This window comes from Lemur catta, chromosome 12, assembly GCF_020740605.2.
Source record: "Lemur catta isolate mLemCat1 chromosome 12, mLemCat1.pri, whole genome shotgun sequence".
Taxonomy (NCBI): domain Eukaryota; kingdom Metazoa; phylum Chordata; class Mammalia; order Primates; family Lemuridae; genus Lemur; species Lemur catta.
In genome coordinates this window covers 32,782,209-32,803,878 of record NC_059139.1, presented here as the reverse complement: position 1 = coordinate 32,803,878, position 21,670 = coordinate 32,782,209, and the positions used below count along the sequence as shown (strand labels likewise).

At 38.4% G+C, this 21,670-nt stretch overlaps 1 protein-coding gene across 3 annotated transcripts in view; it reads left to right on the top strand.

The window, feature by feature from the left end:
* The window catches only part of ARL15 (ADP ribosylation factor like GTPase 15), a 391,618-nt gene that overhangs the window by 115,805 nt on the left and 254,143 nt on the right, over positions 1 to 21,670 (top strand). For all 3 annotated transcript variants that reach the window (XM_045566385.1, XM_045566386.1, XM_045566387.1), the window contains exon 2: positions 20,331 to 20,475. In XM_045566385.1, the coding sequence (XP_045422341.1) occupies positions 20,331 to 20,475 (145 nt within the window). The remainder of the gene's footprint in view (positions 1 to 20,330; positions 20,476 to 21,670) is intronic.

Sequence of the window (21,670 nt, the reverse complement as noted above, 5' to 3'; positions counted from 1 at the left end):
TGTATACAAAAGAAAAGAGAAGGATGTATATATACTAGTATATGCATAGAACAGTTGAAGAATCGAGCACTGATCATCTCTAGGAGGTTAGAGTATGGGGGACTTTGTTTTTTTCTGTATACATTTCTGATTAGTTGAATTATTTATTACAAGTATTTAGACATCAGGAGTAAAAATCAAAGTAAGTGTGTGTCCTCGTATGTCCTTATAACTGGACTAGACATAACAGAAAGAAGGTCTCCTGAAATATCAGAGGTTGGACCAACTTTCAGATTAATGGAAATAGCAAATTATTTCCTTTTCTAGCCTGTGAATTGACTATGTATGGCCTTCAGTTGTTTTTGTAACTATTTAAACCATCACTGTTTGGTAATGTTTTAAAATTTTCATGTTAGTTTTTTGCAGGCTTCCTAAAGAATAAAGGACGAATAGAAGTTAGATTCATTGTATTTCATATTTTCATTGATTGTCTGAATGTAGGAGTTTAATTTTCTTTTTGTTGACAATGACCCTGTCTTGAGCATTGCTGCCCAAGTATATATTGACCACAGGTTGCTTAATTTTTAAGAGGAGCATCCCAATTATGAGAGTGGAGTTTATTATAAGGAAAGTATAGCTCTCACTCAGGACTCAGGGTTCCAGAAGCTTTCAAGTAGATTTATCTTTTTTTTCCACATATAAATCAGATATAGTGGGCAATTAACGTTTTTCATTTTTATTCTCAAAGAACAGTCAGTATGCAAGCATACGTGAGGACGTGTCTCATTTAAATTTTCATTTCTTTTAAAAATATGTTCTAAAATGAACTCTTCTGCATTTTTGTTATTCTTATAAGATGGTTTTCAAAGTCTAAAACAGGAAATATGTCTTTCAGATCTTTCTGAAACACTCAAGTGCATTACCAATTAGAATATAGGTAGTCAAATAGAGAATCTACCTCAAAAACTGAGGCCAAAACCTTCCTAGTTTCCATTAATCTCATCTTGATTCTGGGCTATTTTTAACTAATCTATTCAATTTGCTTGAGACGAGTCATGATTGATTTTGTCCCTTGATTTATACCTGTCATAAACATAAATATGCTGGGTATGATGACATAAATTTAAATCAATGATTTAGAGCTAAACCATAATGAAATGGGGGAGACACACATTCAGTACATATTTTGGCTCTAATGTAATGTAGTAAGTATACAGTACATTAGCAACATGAACTATGTACTACTATGAGAGCTAGAGTATAATGTGATCCTGAATTAGGGTGAAGTAGTTAGGGACCCTGGGCTTTGAGAAATGAGAATGATAATTGCCCCATGGACAAAAGGAATATAGATTTACTTTCTGAGTAAATAAACATCCTGAGTGTCTCAAGGGGTGTCTCCATGTCATTTCCCTCTACTAGTAGAGAAAGAGTAGGACACTCTACTTTTTGTGGGACACCTCATTGTGCAGGCCACCCTTTGGGATTCCAAGTAGCATGACTCGAGGTCCTTTAGGGAAGTTGGTAAATCTAAAGGTAAAACTGTCCTATGGTGTGAGTTAGATCAAAGATGATTCATTTTTGTGTGTATGGTGTATCAGGTGTGCTGAAGTAGATTCTTTCTAAGTTTTGACCTTTCAGACAGATTTTATATAAAAGTATTTAAAAGTACAAAACTTTGTAAAGTCATTCTACCATTTCTGTTACCTCCCACTTCTTCTCACTTTACCACAAAGGTATATATTTTTTGTTACCAGGTCAAAGATTTTTATTAGAGTAAGATTAGACTTTTCATATTAGGTGGCTGGAAAGTACATCCAGCTGAAAACTATCAACCATTTAGACTACATGCTTCATTTGAATTGTGTTTCTGGATACAAGTCAAGTATGACAACTGTGAGTTTCATAACTTTTTCTAACTTGATTCAAAAATGTTTTGGGGCCAAAATACTTCTGAGGTCTTTTCTGTTCTTTCCTGGTGAGGCCTGATGGAGGTTATCAGGGTTAAGACTATGTTACTGGGTCTCATGTAAATGAAGGAGAGATGAGGAGCCCTGAGTTTTATGCTTGCATCATCTCTTACCCTTGTTTGTGTTTTCCCGGTAATGGCCTCTCTCTTCTTGTTCATGATGAGTTCCCATTGGGTTCATGCTTCTGACAAGGAGAACCTAGTAATTTATGCCATATATTGTCTGCTTTAGAAATGCTTAGGCTCTTTCACTGGAATTATAGTTTTTAGACAATGTAGAGTAAATTATGAATGGGAAAAATGTTGTCAAAAAGGCTGGGTGGACAAGGAGGGATGATAGAAAATAGTTAGTTGAATTTTATTGTGTTCACTACCATAGTCTCCCTAGGGGCACCCAAATCCAACAAAACTTTCTAATTTGGGATCTTTTTATTTATGACTATTATCAGCTTTATATTCCAGCCCCAAATTATTCAGTTTTTTTAAAAAAAAATCAACCATGGTTAGTTATTAAGGTAAAAAATTAATTTTATAAACATAAATTTGAACAATTTATAATAGAGCCACATGAGCTACTTCAATGTATCAACAAATATTTATTGAGTACCTATGATGTGCTAGATAGAGTACTTATGTTGAAGTAGTTACAGTTCTGGCAAAAAATGATGAAGGTTTTATTGTAAAACAGTAGGAATAGATTAGAGTATATGCATTGAGGAAATACTTAAGAGGTAATATCAACATGAATAGGAGACTTGAATGAATTATTGACAGTGTGAGAGAAATGGTTGAGGGTACTAAGAGGCTTCTAGATTTGAATGATGGATTGGTTGATGATGCCATTTACTAAAATAGGAAATATAGGGAGAAGGAACAAGTGTTTGTTGTGGGTGGTAGGACTGATAGTGAATTTGGTTTTTTATTCATTTGAGAGTATCTAAGGGGTATCTAGATATAGATGTCTAACAGGAAGTTTAAAAATACTAGTTGGGTTCTCCAGAGAGAGAGATTGAAGCCACACATGAAATCTGGAAATCGTCAATATAGTTGAAGCCATAGGAATGGAAGGAATATTCTTGATGAAACATGTCAAATGAAAAGAGTGTCATTGGACCTAAATAAGTACTCCAGATTACTGTCTCCATGACTCCATTAAGACTGTGCTTGTGAAGATCACCAACATCTTCCGTATTCCCAGATATAATGCTTATCTGTTTTTTGATCTTACCTAACTACTCAGAAGAATTCATCTTACATGGTTACCTTCTCTCTTGAACACTTAACTTTTCTTGACTTCCATGACACTATGTTTTCTGATTTTTCTCTCACCAGACTGACTGGTTTCTCCTTTTGTGCCTGACTTGTAAAAGGTTGGAAAACTTTAGAGCTCTGCCTAGGCCTCCCTCTCTTTGTCATTAGCATGACTTCAGTGGTGTAATTCTAGAGGAATTCAAAATGTGGGTCGGAGCCAGGTAAAAGTATAAGATATGTCAAATCCAATAGGATGTGAGATGAAAAATGTGGATAGGATATTCCATCTACCTCCATCTGCTGATAAAAGGTTAGGAAATAATTCAGTATGGTTGAGAAGGATCTGTGAAAACCCCTTAATAAATTATTTACTTTTATAAGTTTACAAATATTCATTGGGCATGTACTTTGTGCCAGGCCATGTTCTAGTGGCTGGGGGTGCACCAGTAAAAACAGTTGCAAAAATTCCTGCCATCATGGGACTTATATTCTAGTGAGGGGATATAGAAAATAAACAAATGAATAAGTAAATTATTGAGGAGACAAGAAGACAAGTGCTGTGGAAAAACTCAAAGCATGTAAGAGGGATGGAGAATGTTGTTAGCAAGTGAGGTAGCGATTTTTAATAGAGTGATCATGGCAGGTGTCATTGAAAAGGTGATGTGTGAGTAAAGACCCAAACAAGATAAAGGAGTGACTGTGAGTCATGTGTATATCTAGGCCAAGAGATTTCTAGGCAGAATAAATGGCAAATCTCTGAAGCTGGATTGTACCTAGCATGGTCTGGGAACTGCAAGGAGGCCAGTTTGCCTGGAGCAACAGACAGAGGAAAGAAATAGTAGTAGATGTTGTCATAGAAATAACTGGGGACAGGGGAGAAAGGAGGTAGTGGCAGATTTCATAGGACCTTGTGGTCCATTATAAGGGCTTTGATTTTTACCCTGAGTAAGATGAGGAGCCTTTGGAGGATTTTGAGTGGAAAAGAAATGTGATTTGACATATTTTAACAGGATCACTCTGGCTGTTGTGTTGTATATACATTATAGGGAGGCTAGAGTGAAAACAGGGAGCCTGCTGTGAGACTCTTACAATAATCAAGGCACCAGATGATGGTGGCTTAGACCGGGGTGCTAAGGGTAGAGGTGGTGAGAAGTAGTTGGATTTTGGAATGTATCTTGAAGCTATTGCTGACAGGATTTCCTGATTGATTGGATGTGTGGTTTGAGAGAAATAGAGGTGCCAAGGATCATTGTAGAGTTTTTGGCCTGAGCACCTGAAAAAAATGGAGTTGCTGTTAGCTGAGAGGAAGAAAATTTCAGGAGGAATAGGTTTGGAATGAGTTATGAGGGTTTTTTATTTTTCCCCTGTTTTTTTTTTTGTTTTGTAAAATCCATATAACATAAAATTTACCATCTTAACCATTTTTAAATGTATAGTTCATTGATATTAAATACATTTATAATGTTGTATAACCATTACTACCGTCCATCTTCATAACTCTTCTTATCTTGTAAAACTGAAATTGTATACCATTAAACAATAACTCTACATATTCTACTCTCATAGCTTCTGGTAACCACGATTCTACTTTCTGTCTCTATGACTTTGACTATTCTATCTCATGTAAGTGAAATCAAAGAGTAATATTTGTCCCTTTGTGACTGGCTTATTTCACTTAGCATTTTCACAGGGTTGATCCGTGTTGTAGCATATGTCAGAATGTCCTTCCTTTTTATCTTTTTTAAGGATAAATAATATTCCATTGTATATATATACTGCATTTTGCTTATCCGCTCATCCATTGTTGGACATGTGGATTACTTTCATGCTTTAGCTGTTGTGAATAATGCTGTTGTGAACATGGGTGTACAAATGTCTCTTTGAGACCCTGCTTTCAATTCTTTTGAGTATATACCCAGAAATGGTGTTACTGAATCATATAGTAATTCTATTTTTAATTTCTTCAGGAACTGCCATATTGTTTTTCCTAGTGGCTATACCATTTCACATTCCTACCAACAGTGCATGAGGTTTCCAGTTTTTCCACATCCTTGCCAACACTTGTTATTTTCTGTTTTTTTAAATTTGTTTTTTGTTTTATTGATAGTAGCTGTTATGGTTTGAATGTATGTGCCCTTCCCAAAATTCATATGTTGGAACCTAAGACCCAATATGATAGTATAAGGAGGTAGGGCTTTTAAGAGGTGATTAAATCATGAGGGCTCTTGCCTTAGGAATGGAATTAATACCCTTATAAAAGGGCTCCAGGGAACTAGTGAGGCCCTTTTTATCCTTCGGCCATATGAAGGTGCAGCAAGAAGGCCCTCACCAGACACTGAATGCCAGCATCTTGATCTTGGACTTCCCAGCCTTCAGAACTGTGAAAAAATAAATTTCTGTTCTTTGTAAATTAATCAGTCTTGGGTATTTTGTTATAGCGGCATGAACAGACTAAGGCAGTAGCCATCCTAATGGGTACAAGGTGGTATTTTATTATAGTTTTGATTTGCATTTCCCTGATAACTAGTGATATTGAGCATCTTTTCATGTGCTTATTATTATTAGCCTTTTGTATATTTTCTTTTGTATGTCTGTTTAAGTCCTTTGTCCATTTTTGAATTGGGATTTTTGTTGTTGAGTTTTAGGAGTTCTCTATATATTCTGGATTTTAATTTCTTATCAGATACATGATTTGCAAATATTTTTTTCCCATTCTGTGGGCTGCTTTTTAAAATTATTGATATTTTCTTTTGATGTACCATGTTTTAATTTTCATAAAGTCCAATTTGTCCATTTTTTCTTTTGTCATCTGTATCTTTGGTGTCATATCCAAGAAATTACTGCCAAATCTAATGTCATGAAGCTTTTGTCCTATGTTTTCTTCTAAGAATTTTATGGTTTTAGGTCTTAACATTTGTGTCTTTGATCCATTTTGAGTTAACTTTTGTATATGGTGTTAAGTAAGGGCTCAACGTTATTTTGTATGTGGATATCCAGTTTTCTCAGCACCATTTGTTGAAAAGACTGCCCTTTTCCCATTGAATGGTCTTGGCACCCTTGCCCCAAATCATTTGACTAAATATATGTAAGAGTTTACTTCTGGGCTCTCTATTCTGTTCCATTGGTCTATATGTCTGTCTTTATATTAGTACCGCGCTATTTTGATTACAGTAGCTTATGTTTTAAAATCTAGATGTGTGTGTCCTCCAGCTTTGTTCTTCATTTTCTAGATTGTTTTGTCTATCTGTGGTCTCTTGAGATTCCATGTGAATTTTAGGATGAATTTTTCTATTTTCATACAAAACATCATTGGGATTTTGATAGGGATTGAATTGAATCTGTTGATCACTTTGGGTAGCGTTGACAGTTTAATAATAATGTCCATGAACAGGGGATGTCTTTCCATTTATTTATATCTGCTTTAATTTCTTTTGACACTGTTTTGTAGTTTTTATTGTAGAAGACTTTCACCTCCAGCCAGGTGCAGTGGCTCACACCTATAATCCTAGCACTCTGGGAGGTTGAGGTGGGAGGATTGCTTGAGGTCAGGAGTTTGAGACAGCCTGAGCAAGAGTGAGATCCCATGTCTACAAAAAATAGAAAAATTAGCTGGGCATGGTGGCACGTGCCTGTAGTCCCAGATACTCATGAGGCTGAGGCAGGAGGATTGTGTGAGCCCAAGAGTTTGAGGTTGAAGTGAGCTATGATGACACCACTGCACTCTAGCTAGGGCGACAGAGCAAGACTCTGTCTCAAAAAAAAAAAAAAAAAAAAAAAAAGGACTTGCACCTCCTTGGTTAATTCTTAAATATTTTATTCTTTTACATGCTATCATAAATGGAATTGTTTTCATAATTTCCTCTTCAGATTGTTCATTGTTAGTATATAGACATGGAACTGATTTTTGTATGTTGGCTTTGCAGATGATATGAACTTCTATGTAGAAAACCCTAAAGATTCCACAAATAAATGGTTAGCCTGATATGTGAACTTAAGTTGTAGAGAAGTTTGCAATTTGTAAGAAATTTAAAATAGGGGCCAGGCGTGGTGGCTCACGCCTATAATTCTAACACTCTGGGAGGCCAAGGTGGGTGGATCGCTTGAGATCAGGAGTTTGAGACCAGCTTGAGCAAGAGCAAGACCCTGTCTCTACTAAAAATAGAAAGAAATTATCTGGCCAACTAAAAATATATAAAGAAAAAATTAGCCGGACATGGTGGTGCATGCCTGTAGTCCCAGCTACTGGGGAGACCGAGGCAGGAGGATTGCTTAAGCCCAGAAGTTTGAGGTTGCTGTGAGCTAGGCTGACGCCATGGCATTCACTCTAGCCCGGGCAACAGAGCGAGACTCTGTCTCAAAATAAAAAAATAAAATAAAATAAAATAGGATTGAAGAGAGAGCTGTGGTCTTTATTATTAAATATATATTGGCTTTGGAAGTCCTGTTGGTTCAGAAAATCTCAGGGCAATTTATTATTCTCTACCCCACTGCCCCCACATTATGTGACAGTGTCTTATTTTAATATATGCAGAATTTGTTAAGATTGAAATTCTTTGTTTCAGATTTTTACTTAGCAGAGAATTCTTGCATTTTTCTGGTGATGTCTTAGTCCCCTTGCATGGTTCAAGTGAGCCCTGACTGTCAAATACACTTTATGTACTCTTTTCGTGATGAATATTTTATCTCTGGCAAACACTGTCTCTAATTTATGCATAAACAATTCCCTTGAGAACCTTTGTATCCAGTATTATTGTAATTATAAAATCAGTTTTAACACTAAAGTCCAAAAGTCATGAGCATGCCCTTTCTTACTTATGGAGAGCTTTGTGGGAACTACAGTCTGTTCAGGATAGAGTCATAATTCCTTGTATAGAATATCATAAATTATTTCCACAGATTCACTAAACAAATTAGGCTTGTGTTACAAAACACATGCCTTTTTCTAATCCTTTCCCTCCCACTCCTGTTCCCCCACTATTTTTTCTTTAACATCATAGTTAGCCTTGAGGTTTTATTCTTTTGGGAAGGCTGAGTTTGTTAGCCAGATGCCATTATTTATTTATTTATTTATTTTCTGCTAACCATAAATGTGATGCTCTCTATTTCTTCTTTTGCATATTCCAGATGAGTAGTTTTTTTTATTGTTGTTGTTTTAACAGTTGCTTCACAATTATGGTGTGATTTGCAAATTGGAAAAGGGAGACTTGAAAGATTATACCTTACTTAGACAAACATACTGAAAACCGGAGTGGTTTTGTTTAAAAAAAAAAAAAAAGAAAGAAAGAAAGGAAAGATTACCCAGTCACACATCCTTAAAGAGTTTATGTCTATGTTTCTAGTGACAAACAATAGCCCAGACTACCCCACTGAGTTTTTGTTTTTAAATAACAAAAGCTAGGTGCTACACATGGCTCCAAGTGTGTTCTGTCCTATTTTCTTTCTATAGCATATTAAAGTTAAAAGGAAAGCAAAAAATATGCAAGTATGAACATAAGAACTGTCGGGCATTTGCCTCTTCTACATACACAGCCAGCCTGCATCATCTTCGTTGTGATGATTTATTAGTAGAAGTGTGGAAAGGAAGAAGGGAATGCGTGTAGAACAGGAGAGCTGGGTATTAAATAATAGTGCACAAGTGGGACATTGAGAGACCAGAACGTGTTTGCTCAGGAAAATCCAGGCCAGATTTTCTACCAGCTCTCATCCTGCCCTCTGCCTTGATTCAGCCTGACTCTTGGCCATTCCCAAACCTCCAGCATATTTTGTCAGAATAGGCCTATGGAATTGCAAGATGAACAAATATTGTTCTATCTTACGTCATTCAATTATAGTAATAGGTAAGGTGTGCTGCCTGGTGAGCCAGAGGACAAAGTGTGTAGTTGATATTGATTTTGGCTGTCCTGCAAATGTATATTTTACTTTGGGGGAAAATCTCATGAGAATTTGGAGTCAGGGCTCCCTCCTTCTATTGCTGAAGGTAGGAAGCAGCTATTTCTCAACCACCTGGCAGCCAGGGCCCCAGCATGAGACCAAGTGAGACTTGGCCGGTTGTGTACTCCAATGTCATTCTTGTGACTGCAGTGGAGTTTGGCACAGGGTGGCATGCAGTCAACATAAGTGGCAACTCCTAAACTAATGATGGTTGCTGTGGTGTTAACCTTGGACTGCCTTGTTTCTTGTTGCTCTTTAGCTTTCTCATCAATTCTGTGAATTACCAGTATCTTTACAATGAATCACTTTTTTCTTATTTGCAATCAGAGGCCTGTTTGGTAGAAAAGTAAAAGGAGGACACCTCTTTTTAAAAAACACCCGGAATGTTCAAATATCATATTTTCCTGGTAGTTTGAGAATTCCTGTGATAGCTGACCAAAAGAAAAAAAAGACTTGATAATATTCAGACTTTATTCTAGTAAGACCCTATGTCAGGCCCATGGGATCTCTCTACTGTCTTTATTAATCAATCAGTTGCATGATACTTGCATAGTCTACATCATTTGGGCTATAAGTTCAAGGAACATAATTTAAAGCATTTGTTCCTGTTCTAATTTCAGGGAATAAAATAAAGCAAATACTAAAAGCATTTATAATCTAAATTAAGAAGTACACATGCTACTTTTAATCTTGTGAGGGAACAGATGGATTATTTTGGTATTTCACTTTTGATGAGTGATTTGTGGGTACTGAAAGAAATCAGTTGACATCTCATAGATGACCCCACGCAGATCTGCCTTAATCTTTGTGTTCAGCTTTTGCTCAAGAAGTTTGACAGTAGTCGGAAAGTGCCTCTTTAATAAAACACACCTTTAAATAACTCTCTCAGATTCATTCCAGCTTTTAAAGTGAGAAGGTGGCTTGAACTCCCACTGCTGCCAGCTCAGCTGTAGATCTGAAACATCCAGCTGTGCCCTCTCTGCCTCTCTCATCACCAATAACAGACTTTGCAATCAGAATCTGTCTGGCACGTGTGTTGATGTGTGAGGCGAGATAGCATCTAGCTCACTGTATTGGCTCCTCCGCGCTAGACCATAGTAAACATTTGTCTTTGTCAGCAGTTAAAGCAGTGTGATTTGAGGATGCACAGGGATTATAGACACTTCTACCCCATTAGGCTTTTGTCTAGGTCTGTATAGAGATTCATATTCAAAGAGAATTGATTCAACTGTTTACATAGACCACTAATGCTTAAAGGCTGTTTTTATGGATTTTCCCTCTGAGGAGAAGGAAAAAAAAATATTTTCCCACTATACCTCACATTATGTTCCCTTTTAATTGGTCTTATTATTGCAAACTAAAAGGACTGCCTCTGTGTCATTAGCCACCATTGGTATTTGGTGTATCATATCAGGTCTTTGACCAAATAAACAATAAAATAAACCGAAACCCTGAATTATCTTTAATTATCTACTGTGAGAAAAATCCTAACTAGTGGTCATAAAAACTGGTTTTCTTTAGGAAAACATTGTTCTAAGTGAAAAATCCCATAATAACTCTTGATGACAATAATACCTATTGATTATTGTGTACTATGCTGAGCATTTGGTATACAGTACCTCAATTACTACTCCCAACAATCTTGTGAGATGATCCTTATTTTCTAGATTAGGTAACAGCTATTGGTGAAGTGACTTGTCCCGCTCTAGGGCTTTATTTCAGGCTTATCTGACTATGCACTTAATCAGAGCCACACACATAATCACTGGGGAGCATATCCGACCACATGGTGGCTGCTGTGTCAGACACTCGGGTTCCAGAGTTGAATTAGAAGTAGCACCCGTGTTCAAGTGCTCCAAGTCCAGTGGGTGAAGATGGATGGTAAATCAACTTAATGAGTGTTATGACAGTGGAATAGACAAGTTCTAAGGGAATTTGGAGGTCATCAAAATCAGACTGAGGGGCACAGAAGTCTTCTTGGAAGAAACGCTCATTGAGTTGAATTTTGAAGGATGACTCGGAGCCAGCCAGAGGAAGATAGTGGGGAAGGATGTGTAGACAGAGGGTTGGCCCCTTTGCTGACACAGAGAGGACAGAGAATGGATCAGCAACTGCACAAAGGTCCATATAATTGCCATGAGGGCCATGTATATGATGAGAAAATAATAATTATAATTAATATTATTATCAGTTAAGTTTTATTTGTCAAATCATGTTTTAGGTGATTTATAGACATTATTTCCCATATTCTCCCTACCATTGGAGGCCAGAAATGAAGGGAAAAGCTGGATCATAAAGGTCCTTGTCTGCTTAGATAAGGAGTTTGTCCTTTATCCTGACAGTTTTGGGTGGCCATGGAAAGATTTTAAGGAGACTGAATTACAGTTGGGTAAAACCTGAGCTAATGACACCATTTAGGAGAACAGGTAGTATAGTTATCCAAGGGACTGTGACTATGTCCTGAACAAAGGCTTTAGGGGTACAGAGGAACAGGTAGTAGAGGTGGACTTGGACAGATTTATAGGAAGTGGTGATCCATAGAATATGTAGGACCGAGTTCTGTCTTTATGGAGCCTAAAGATTAAGTGAAGGAATAGAATAAGATTTCCACCATTACAGATTACAAGAAAAAGATTTTTGGTTTATTTTCCTTTTTGTTTTTTTGGTTACAAGCCTCCCCATATCGAGTTCCAAAAGCAGAAAGGATCTACTTTGTTGATATCTTTCCTGGGCATTTTTTGGTGATGCTTAAATCCATTTGAAGGTCAGCTACGGAATCTAGCTCTCTTTAAATGTTTTCATGCCGTAAACTCTTCCCAAGTATAGAAAATATAGAAAAATACCCTCGGTAAGGAATGTTAAAAGTGTTTGCATATCTTTATGCCCTACTTTCTGTTTAGAAATATTCTATTCAGTTAATGACCAAAAAAAGAGATTTGATACAAAATGTATTAGTTTCTCATTCGCTTTCATCTAAATTTGTTATTTCTTTTCTCTTTACAAAAAATGTAGCCTATGGTCTGAAACTGATTTGGGTGAAGCTCTGATTTGAGGTGTTTATGAACGTGGCATATAAAGCTTGGGTCTTATTACAGACAGTCATGCCTGGGGATTTTATTGCTGGTTTTATTGAATAATTCTGTTATTATAAAAACTGATATTTAAAAATTAGATTTTTCATCTAGTCATTACAACTTAAGAATTACACTTAAAAAAATGAAAAGATACAAAAGACTATGAAAACAAGTAATTTGTTATTTACTTTTAGCTGCCTTTCTGAGTTTCTTAGTTAAAAAAAAAAAATTCTATTCCTTTGAACCATTTCCACTGTGAAAAGACCTGAAATTTTGAATAGCTAGGTCTATATAAGAATCTTGAATTAGTCTCCTTAAACCTAATTATCGGATACATGCCTTAACTTTTAAAACCTCACTTTTGGTTCATCTTGAAATCCGCGAACCAGGGCTTGTGAATGCCACTGATGAGGGATGACTGATGCAGACTGGGAGCCACGTGGGCCCCGGGTCTGGTTCAGCGCAGTGGCACTCTCTTACATTCAAAGTCTCAGATGTCTGTCTCTCTGCAAAGCCGTGAGGCCAATGTCTATAGCTGCTAAGCATGAAATCCCCTGCTTCTGTTTGTTTCTTTTGTTGCCACGAGTTAATAGGGACAGAGACAGGAGACAGCCCAGAACAAAGCAGAAATAATGGAGTATTTCACCCCAAAAAGGAATGTGGATTGAGAAATACAAAGGGTAAGGCAAAGACAGACTTAGTGTCCTGAGGCAGCGTGATGTATTGGACAGAAGCCTCAGCCCTGGGACAATTCCGGGCCAAAGCCTTCATCTGTGAGCTCCAAGCAGCCCACATGGCTGAAAGATTTGACCCATCTTCTGTAAAAACAATTTATTGTTTTTCCCACTAGGGTCTTTAAAGGGTGACAGGATTTTCCACCTCAAAAAGTAGATTGCTCTTGCAACGTGGGGAAGAGTCTTCTACCGGGATATGTCTGGCGGCCAAGGGCCTCTTTACAGCACTCTGTTGCCTTGTTTATTATTGCTGTTGCTCTAGGTGCCATTTTGAACTTATTCTTTTCACTTGTCTGCAAGAAACACTAGTTACTCCATGACATCAGGACATATCTGACATTCATTTTCTTCTTACAAATAGACAGGATTAGCTGAGAGGTTGCATGTTCATCATAGATCCTCTCCTTCATGTGCCTTTCCGCACAACCCAGTTTATTCATGTATTTCTCCCATACTCTCCCCCAAAACATTTTATTTAGTATTTGCTTATTTATTTATTTAAGTATAATTTACGTACCCATGTATTTTAAGGGGGAAAATTTGAGGACTGTTCTAATAGAGATTTTTTTTCCACCTTGCTGCTGTGCTTTTTTTAATCAGAAATCTCTGCAGCCAGCATGGGCTTCTCCTAATAAATAATAAGCTTTGTCCTTTCCAGAGGATAAAAAAGGGTTACAGGAAGGAAGCAAACAGTAAGAAAGAGAAGCCAGCAGCACTTCAGTATCCCTTGTCTTCCAACCCAGCCAAGCCCCTCTTCTTCTCTACTCCCTAACTCAGGAGGGCAGGAACCTTAAGGATACTGTTTCTCACCCAAGTCTTCTGACTTTGGAGAAAGCTGCAGGTCCTCTTTGCCTGGAACGAAAGGTACTTTAGCCATAAGCTTGGCAGTGTAAGTATAGAAGTAATACAAGGACATGCACCTTTGCCTTCCTTTGCCAGGTGTGTTTCTCTTCACTTACACAGGCAAACTTATTTAAAGCACTCTTTCACCCCCACAAAACAACAGAAACACCCACTTCTGATGCTCTGATCCCTGACTCTAGACATGGCTTTGCCAGAGCCAAGAGGACATGAGCCAGGGCTCCAGAGCTGCAGCCCTGGCTCAACCCCCAGCTCTGCCACTTAATAGCTCTCTGGTACATTTTCTTATCTCTGTGTCGCCCTCTACACAGAATGGATCTAAAAGTCTCTTCTGCATGACACACCCTCAGAAGCTTACTATTCCAGTGGCTCAGAAAATAGCTCTGGAGCCAGACTGCTGGGATTTGAATCCTATTCCACATAGCACTTTGTTTAGCTTCTTCGAGTCTCAGTTTTCTCATCTTAAAATGGGAATCATATAGTAGAATGGGACGGAATGAATTAATACATGTAAATCACTTATATATGGCACTCAATAGCTCCCTTTGGTTTTGTTTTTAAGTAATTAAGATACTCACCTTTCCTAATGTCTTCTGCAGAGCTCAAGCAGCTCTGACAAATACTGTCACACACTTTGCATTGTGTTGCATTTTGAATTGGGCTACATTTTCAAAAGACAGACCCATATCTGACTGTTATAGACTTGGAAAATATTTTGTTCTAAATTAGGTTATTTTAGATATTTAAGCACTTATTAATGTTTTATTCATTGAACATGTTTAGTGTTAGAAAACACTTCTAGAAATTGACTTCCTTTTAAAATCTTTTTTTCATTGTGAGAGTTGGTGAGAATGTACCCTATTCCAAACTCTTTGGTTTGGAAGCCTAACTGCATGAGAAATGTATCCACTTAAAGTTACGGGTGACTTATCTCTTGCTTTTATATACCAATTCATAGATGTTTCATTAATTTAACAAGTATTTATTGAGGGCTATGCTAGGCCCACCCTTGGGCTACATAGAAAGCCACCTGGTTATCTGCCATAGGGGATCTTGCATTTCTGTCTGGCAAGACCTTTATTAAAATAAGGAGGAAACAGTGTAGGGCTCAGGCAGTGACTGACTGTGGGGAAATCCTGAAGCTGACTGAAGAAAAGTTTCCAGCAACTGTACAGAGCTTCAATCAAATTGAAATCATGCTCAGAATAAAATCATGTATTCATGATGAAAACAGAGCATCAATTGAAATAAATGCCATGTCCCAAAAGGCTGGGAATTTAGCGACACAGGATGGTAGGAAATACTGGCAATGCAGGAGCCAGTGCCAGAGTGGGAGGGTTTTGAGCTGACTCTCATTTAGGAATATGTTTTTGTAGCACAACTTTGCTGCTCTGTTTTAGCACCTGACCACTGTTGGTAGCTGTGAAGTTAAGCTTTTTGAGCCAATAATAGGAGCAAGAATGGATATGTCTTTGGGTCTGTGTGGTTATTTCTATCAGCTAATGAATCTTATAATTAGAAAAAAATGCGTGTGTCATAATATTAACTGCAGTGCTAGAAGTATGTGTATAGGACCAAGGAATGGAAGCAAGGATTAGTTCTCTCCAAGGGAATTGCAGATTTCCCAAAGGATGTGCGATCTAAGCAGAACTTTGAGTAGGAGTTTACCAAATAGAAAAGACAGGGAGGACCTTTCCTTCTGCTTGCATGGGACCAGGGTGGCACAGAAACATTAAGTGCTCAGACTGTTTGAGGGTCTAGTGAGTGATTTGGAGGGTAGCTGGAGTCATTAAGGGGGAAATGGAAGGTACAGTTAAATGTTTAATTAGTGCTTTGCAGTGTTGACTTGATGAGCGGTTATTCACTGTGCAGTGATCTGCCAGACCTACCAAACATCTGGCACTGTCCCTAACAGAATTAAGGACATTTTAAGATGATCTTGCTGTCTTGGTGCTAGGCCACAAGACTGAAATGCAAGTCCTCATTTTACCCTTGCAATTTTATCTTTTGCTGATTTTTATTTCTAATGCATGTGATCACCTTCCTTTTCAAGCAAATATTCCTAAGGTTTTTGCTTCTGCTTTTTAGCCAATTCATATTTCAGTTACAGATGATGCAATTATTTTATTTGTCCAAAGTCCATGACACAGGCAGAGTTATTACTGGTGATTCTGGTCTTTGTCCTCTCTCAAGACCTTGGCACACCATTTCCTCACATACAACTCTGACAGAAGCTTGTGGGCACGTGCTAGGGGGAAACATCGTGTGTCCTGACATAATATGGTCGATACACTGGGTTTAAAAAAAGGAGCAAATCATAACTGTGGAAAGACCTGTGAACTGAAGCAGTCCAGGCAACGGGGACCATGACCTTGGTTGACCCCCCAGAGAGTACAGTTATAATTCAGACTGGCTCAGTTCTCTATGTCCTGCTGCAAGGGAGGGCCAAGGGTTCTGTGTGTTTAGTTGAACTGGGATGGGATGGAGCATCTGGAGGCTGCTGTGGGCTGATGGAAAGGGCAGTACTACAGTCTGGGCTGTGTGTTGAGCTGCCAGGCCCTTGCCCAAGGAAGATACCTTGGGAAAAAGAGCATCTTGATGAACAGTTATTTACCCGTGTGGTGCCTTTCTTAGTAGCATAATGCATTGAACCCATGCCTCATAACATCCTCCCTAAGAAAGGAAGTGGCAGATAGTGTTAAAACGTTACTGGTTAATCATGGGGAAACTGAAGCATGGATAGGTTTATGAGGCTTGAACAGAGTTATACAATGCCTTAGTGTCTGGCCTGGGAATGAAGCCTGAGTTTGCCGCTTGCTGTCAGGACTGCCGACAGCATTGTGTTTCGCATTGTACGACAGTGAAAAGGGCTTACTCTTAACAATGCAAGAGCTGCTGTAGGAGACAAACACAATGAACTTTGGTACAGTATAGTCTAGAGGCCAAAATGAGTAATTTTAAGTAAATTGACTATAAGATCCAAAGCTTTGTTAAGTTTTAAAACAAAAAAACAAATGAAAACTGTGTAGTTTTAAGGAACCGACACAAAAAACATGAACATTCCTTCCCTATTTGAAGTAGCATACTCTTAAACATTTTATTTTGTTGTCTCAAAATCTGACACTATTCCTGTTAGCCATAGGATGGATTTATTTATTCATTTATTTCAAGTACATATTTATTTCTAGGAATCTGCTATTTATTTCAAAGATTCTTCCTTATAATAACTATCAATATAGTTTTTGTGTTCCAAAATACCTTATTTCCATAGCCTCTGGTTTTGGGGGGAGGATTTTGTTTTACTCAGTTTTAGTTTGGGTTCTTACAGATCAGTTGGAACTATAGAGCCTGGAGTTCAGGAAAAACATTTGGGAGATGCTGGGGGAGATGTCATGTTGGAAGTCTTTACCATTATGTGATTGGAACCCTGGGAGTGGAGATGACATCACTGGCAAGAATATAAAAAGAAAAGAACAAAGAAGCAGCGGAATATCACTGTTAAATTGTCTTTTATGTCAGAAGTGTCAGATGACCTAGAATAAATTAACAGGTGATATAGATATTAATGGGCTTGGCTTCAAAGTTTTTAGATGCTGGATTTTAAAAAAGAACATGAAGATGAAATTGTGGCACTTTTGGCTAAAATATGTTAAGTGATATTAGTATACAAGTAATTTAAATAGGATGATATAGAAGTTAGTCACATATAAAATCATTTCGTATTTAAGATTTATGATAATTGGGCCAGTCCCCTCCAGGAGATAGTCCAGAGGAATTCTGGCAGAGGAGCTGAGTGACAATGGGGGTCTCCAGAGCCAGGAACAGAGTCTCTCCCCTTTTCCCTTCTCAACAAAGACCAAAGAAGCCTAGTATGAGAAACTAGGTGACTAGCATTGTTGCCTGCCAGAACTAACATGGAAGACCTCTCCTAAGTGCGAACAACTGCTAGTTAGTGGCCATGTTTGAGGGAATACGTACATGCGTATATACATACATACACACACACACATAAATCTGTCTCTGAGAAAGACTCTCATCATGAGTCTGGGAGACAGACTTTACAAAAAGTTTGTAAAAAGTCAGTCAGCATCAGCCAGCCTTGACACAAATCCTTGATATGATGTGTTGGCATCTAGAATGTTGTTGGTAGTTGTGGTCACTAATCTTGTAGGAGAAGGCACTGGAACTAAAGTGAGGCCAAGGAAGAGCACCCAGCAAAGGAGTAGGAGAGGCTGGTGTGTGAAGGCCAGCTGAAATAAGTAGGACTCCTCCAGCTTGAAAAGACTGAGAGGTAATATGATTAGAGTTGAATAAATCCTTGAAGAATATGGGGCATAGAATTGTTTACCAAAAGTAGGCAAAACCTCCTAAAAAAAAAAAAAACCTGAGGAAAAATGAATTTAGGACAAAAAGAAGCTCTAATCTACTGAGAAAGTTGATCCTGTACATCAAACTCACTCTGTTGGGAACTAGGCTAACTTCTGGCATTGAAGTGAAGTGAAAAAGTCAAGGTTTTCTCTTACTTTGGCACTATTTTCTTGAAGCATGGGGGGCCTGGAGAGTATAGATAAAATTATCCTATTAACCGTTATGATTTCTTTTTTCTTAGGTGAAATTTAAATATCATTCATTCTTCACTCAACAGTTACTTACTGAGTATAGATTCTGTGCTATGTCTTCTGCTAGGCACTGGGGATACTAGGGTGGGTGGAGGAGGACAGACATGGTTCTCACAGTCTGGTGATGAATAAAAGACTGTAATTGTCTGTGTGATGAATTCACACAAGTACTGCAGAGCTTACGTGAATTGCTAGCACAGTCTTAGGATCAGAGCAAACTGCTCTGAGGAAGGCGTGTGGTTAAGCTGAGACCTAAAAACTGATGGGGAATTGGCTAAGCCAAGTTGGGGGAAGATGGAACAGCACAGTAAGTGCCTTGAGGTGAGAGAAGGTCGGCGTGGCTGGAGGGGTTGGCTGCAGCAGATCACGAAATGTGGGGTAGACCTTGATAAGAGTTTGGGCCCAAGAGCTGGGAGAAGTCACTGAAGTGGTTGAAGCAGATCTGATAGGATTTTCTTTTTATGAACAATCGCGTTGGCTGCTGTGTAGAGAATAGAGTGTAAGAGTAAATGTGCTGGAACCAGTGAGAGAATGTTGATGTTGTCCAGGTGATGGTGGCCTGGGCTGGAGAGAAGCAGACAGATTCTGGAGCTACTTCAGAGTCATATGGACTGGATTTGTTGGCTAGATGTGAGAAATGAGGGAGAGAAATAATCAAGCTTGATTTATGAGAGCATGACAGCCAATTAGGACTGAGATTTTATCTGAGTGAGAAGAATCAACACAGGCTTCTTATAGGTCTCTTCTGTCGTGGTCTCCAGATGACCCAGAAGTGAGTAGGTCTACCCGCCTCTCTTCCTCTTTCTTTTTCTCATGAGTCATTCAGGGCTGAATCTTTCAGGCTCTATAAGCTAGAACATACTTGGCCCCTAAGAAATGGATATGGGGTACGTAGAAAGATAATAACTACATGAATAATATTCTGTCTCCCAGATCCTCTTGTCTTTAATTGTTGCAGAGCAAACAGGGGTATGTGGTGCACTAACGACATGCACAATAGTTCATAGTACCCTGAGGTCAGTTGACCTGAAACAGAGGTTAGCCAAGGCCAGGAAGGTAGTGATATATACAGGGACTCAATTTAATGATTTTTAAAATGATATCAAATGATACCAAAGAGTTATAAAACTAGAACAAGGAATTTTCTGTTTTCTCAGCTTCACCAGCCATTAGCATTTTACCACATTTGCTTTATCACTCTCCTTACCAGATAGAGATGGAGGTATAGAGATTTAGAATTTTTCTGTTAATCAAAGACATCATGACCCTTCACCTCCAAATACTTAGAGGCATTCTAAATATTTAGAATGTTTTCTCAGAACAGTGGTTTTCTTTACATAACCACAGTGCAATTATTACATTGAGAAAATTTAACCTTCTGAAATCTGTATTCAATCCTCACCTATTGTCTCCATAATGTTGTTTATGGCATTTTTTTTCTTCTTGATCTAGGATCCAGTCCAAGATGCATTGCATTTCATTATTATGTCTTTTTAGTCTTCTTTAACCTGGAACAGTTCCTCAATCTGTCTTTGGCTTTTAAGACACTGATATTTTTGAGAAGAACAGGCCAGTTGTCTTATAGAATGCCCCTCAGATTGATGTTATCTGGCTTCCTCATGCTTAGATTCGGGTTGTGCAGTTTTGGCAGGAATCCTGTGTGATGATGTCATGCCCCTTGTGGCACACCTGCCACGAGGTAGACATAAGTCTCCTGACTCAGGATGTTAACTTTGATCACTTGGTTAAGGCGGTTTCTCCGTTCTTCAGTTACCATTTTCCTCCTTATAATTAACAGTTTGTTTAATTACTTAAATAGTCTTAATATTTATTTAGTCATGTTAAATGTTCCTAAGGTTTGTTTCCACAATCTCATTTAAAAGAACCACATTTTTTCTCCCTCTCTTGGCAGTGTTTTAGAGCACTTTGCTGCAAGGGACCACCACCTGCACGCCCAGAATATGACCTGGTTTGCATAGGCCTCACAGGTTCTGGCAAGACAAGTCTATTGTCAAAGCTCTGCAGTGAAAGCCCTGAGGAAGTTGTGTCAACCACAGGTGGGTACCGCGCCAGGGTTCTAGCCCTTTCTCTTTTTTGTTCCCGAGACATTCTAGTTTCCTATGCTATTTGTATGATTTCTCTCCTCCTCTTGTCTCTCTTTGCAGTTTAATGCTTTGCTCAGTTTATTTGTTTTAATTTTAAATACTCTCTCTTTATAAAAAAGATTTGAGGAGGATTTAATAGCATTAAATTGCTGCGTCAATGTATCCCTCTGGCTGGTCATTTTGGTAGCACTGAATAAGTCAAACCCAAGAAAATATACAACTAATCCTGCAACCTGGAACTCTTGTGCTGTGACAAAATGGATTCATCTCAGGCCCACTGAGTGTTGTCCTTCCCTGAAGTGTCACTCCAGCCTACATTTGTTGGTCATATACTCCCTAAACTGTAAACTGATGTATCTGAATCTTCTTCCCTCATCATTTTTTGTCTAGTGCATAGTCAGTACAGGAGACTATTGATCAGCTTTGCCACGTTGTTTCCTGAAGTAGTCAAGAAAAGTCAGTCTAGGGCAGTGGTTTTCAGGGGAGATTTCACCCCCCTCAACCTCCCCAGAGGACATTTGGCAATGTCTGGAGATGTTTTAAGGGAGGATGCTACTGGCATCTAGAGGGTAGAGGCCAGTGATGCTACTAAACATCCTACAATGCATAGGCCAGTCCCCCAAAATAGTTATCTGTTCCAAAATGTTATTAGTGCCAAGGGTGAGAAACCCTCTCATAGGGCTATTGCCACTCCCCAAAGGCTTCTTCTCTTTCTTCTGATAATGAAGCAGAGAAGAAGAGTATAAATTAGAGAAAATAGTGGAATGACAGTTGTAGGAGATGAAGAACAGAGCCACCGTAGGGGAAGAGCTGCTGAGGAAAGAGTAGGGCAAGACATTGTCTGGGACAGTTGAAAAGATTGTTCACTTTTTGAGCACCTAGTATGTGCCAGGTCCAGTGTTAGACACTGGGGATAAGCAGTGATCCCAGTATTCCAGGAGTCTCAGTCTACTGGTCTCATAAACATTAAGTTCATGTCAGAAACATACAAAGGAGGGGGTGTGGTCCGTGTTGCCTGGAACAGGGAAAGGGAAAGATGCACAATGAAGTTTTCTCCATCAGATCTGAAGTTGATAAGTAAACCTGGTAGATACACAGGAACAAGAGAGTGGGGTGGAAAAAAAAGAGGATTTCAGGGCACAGGGAA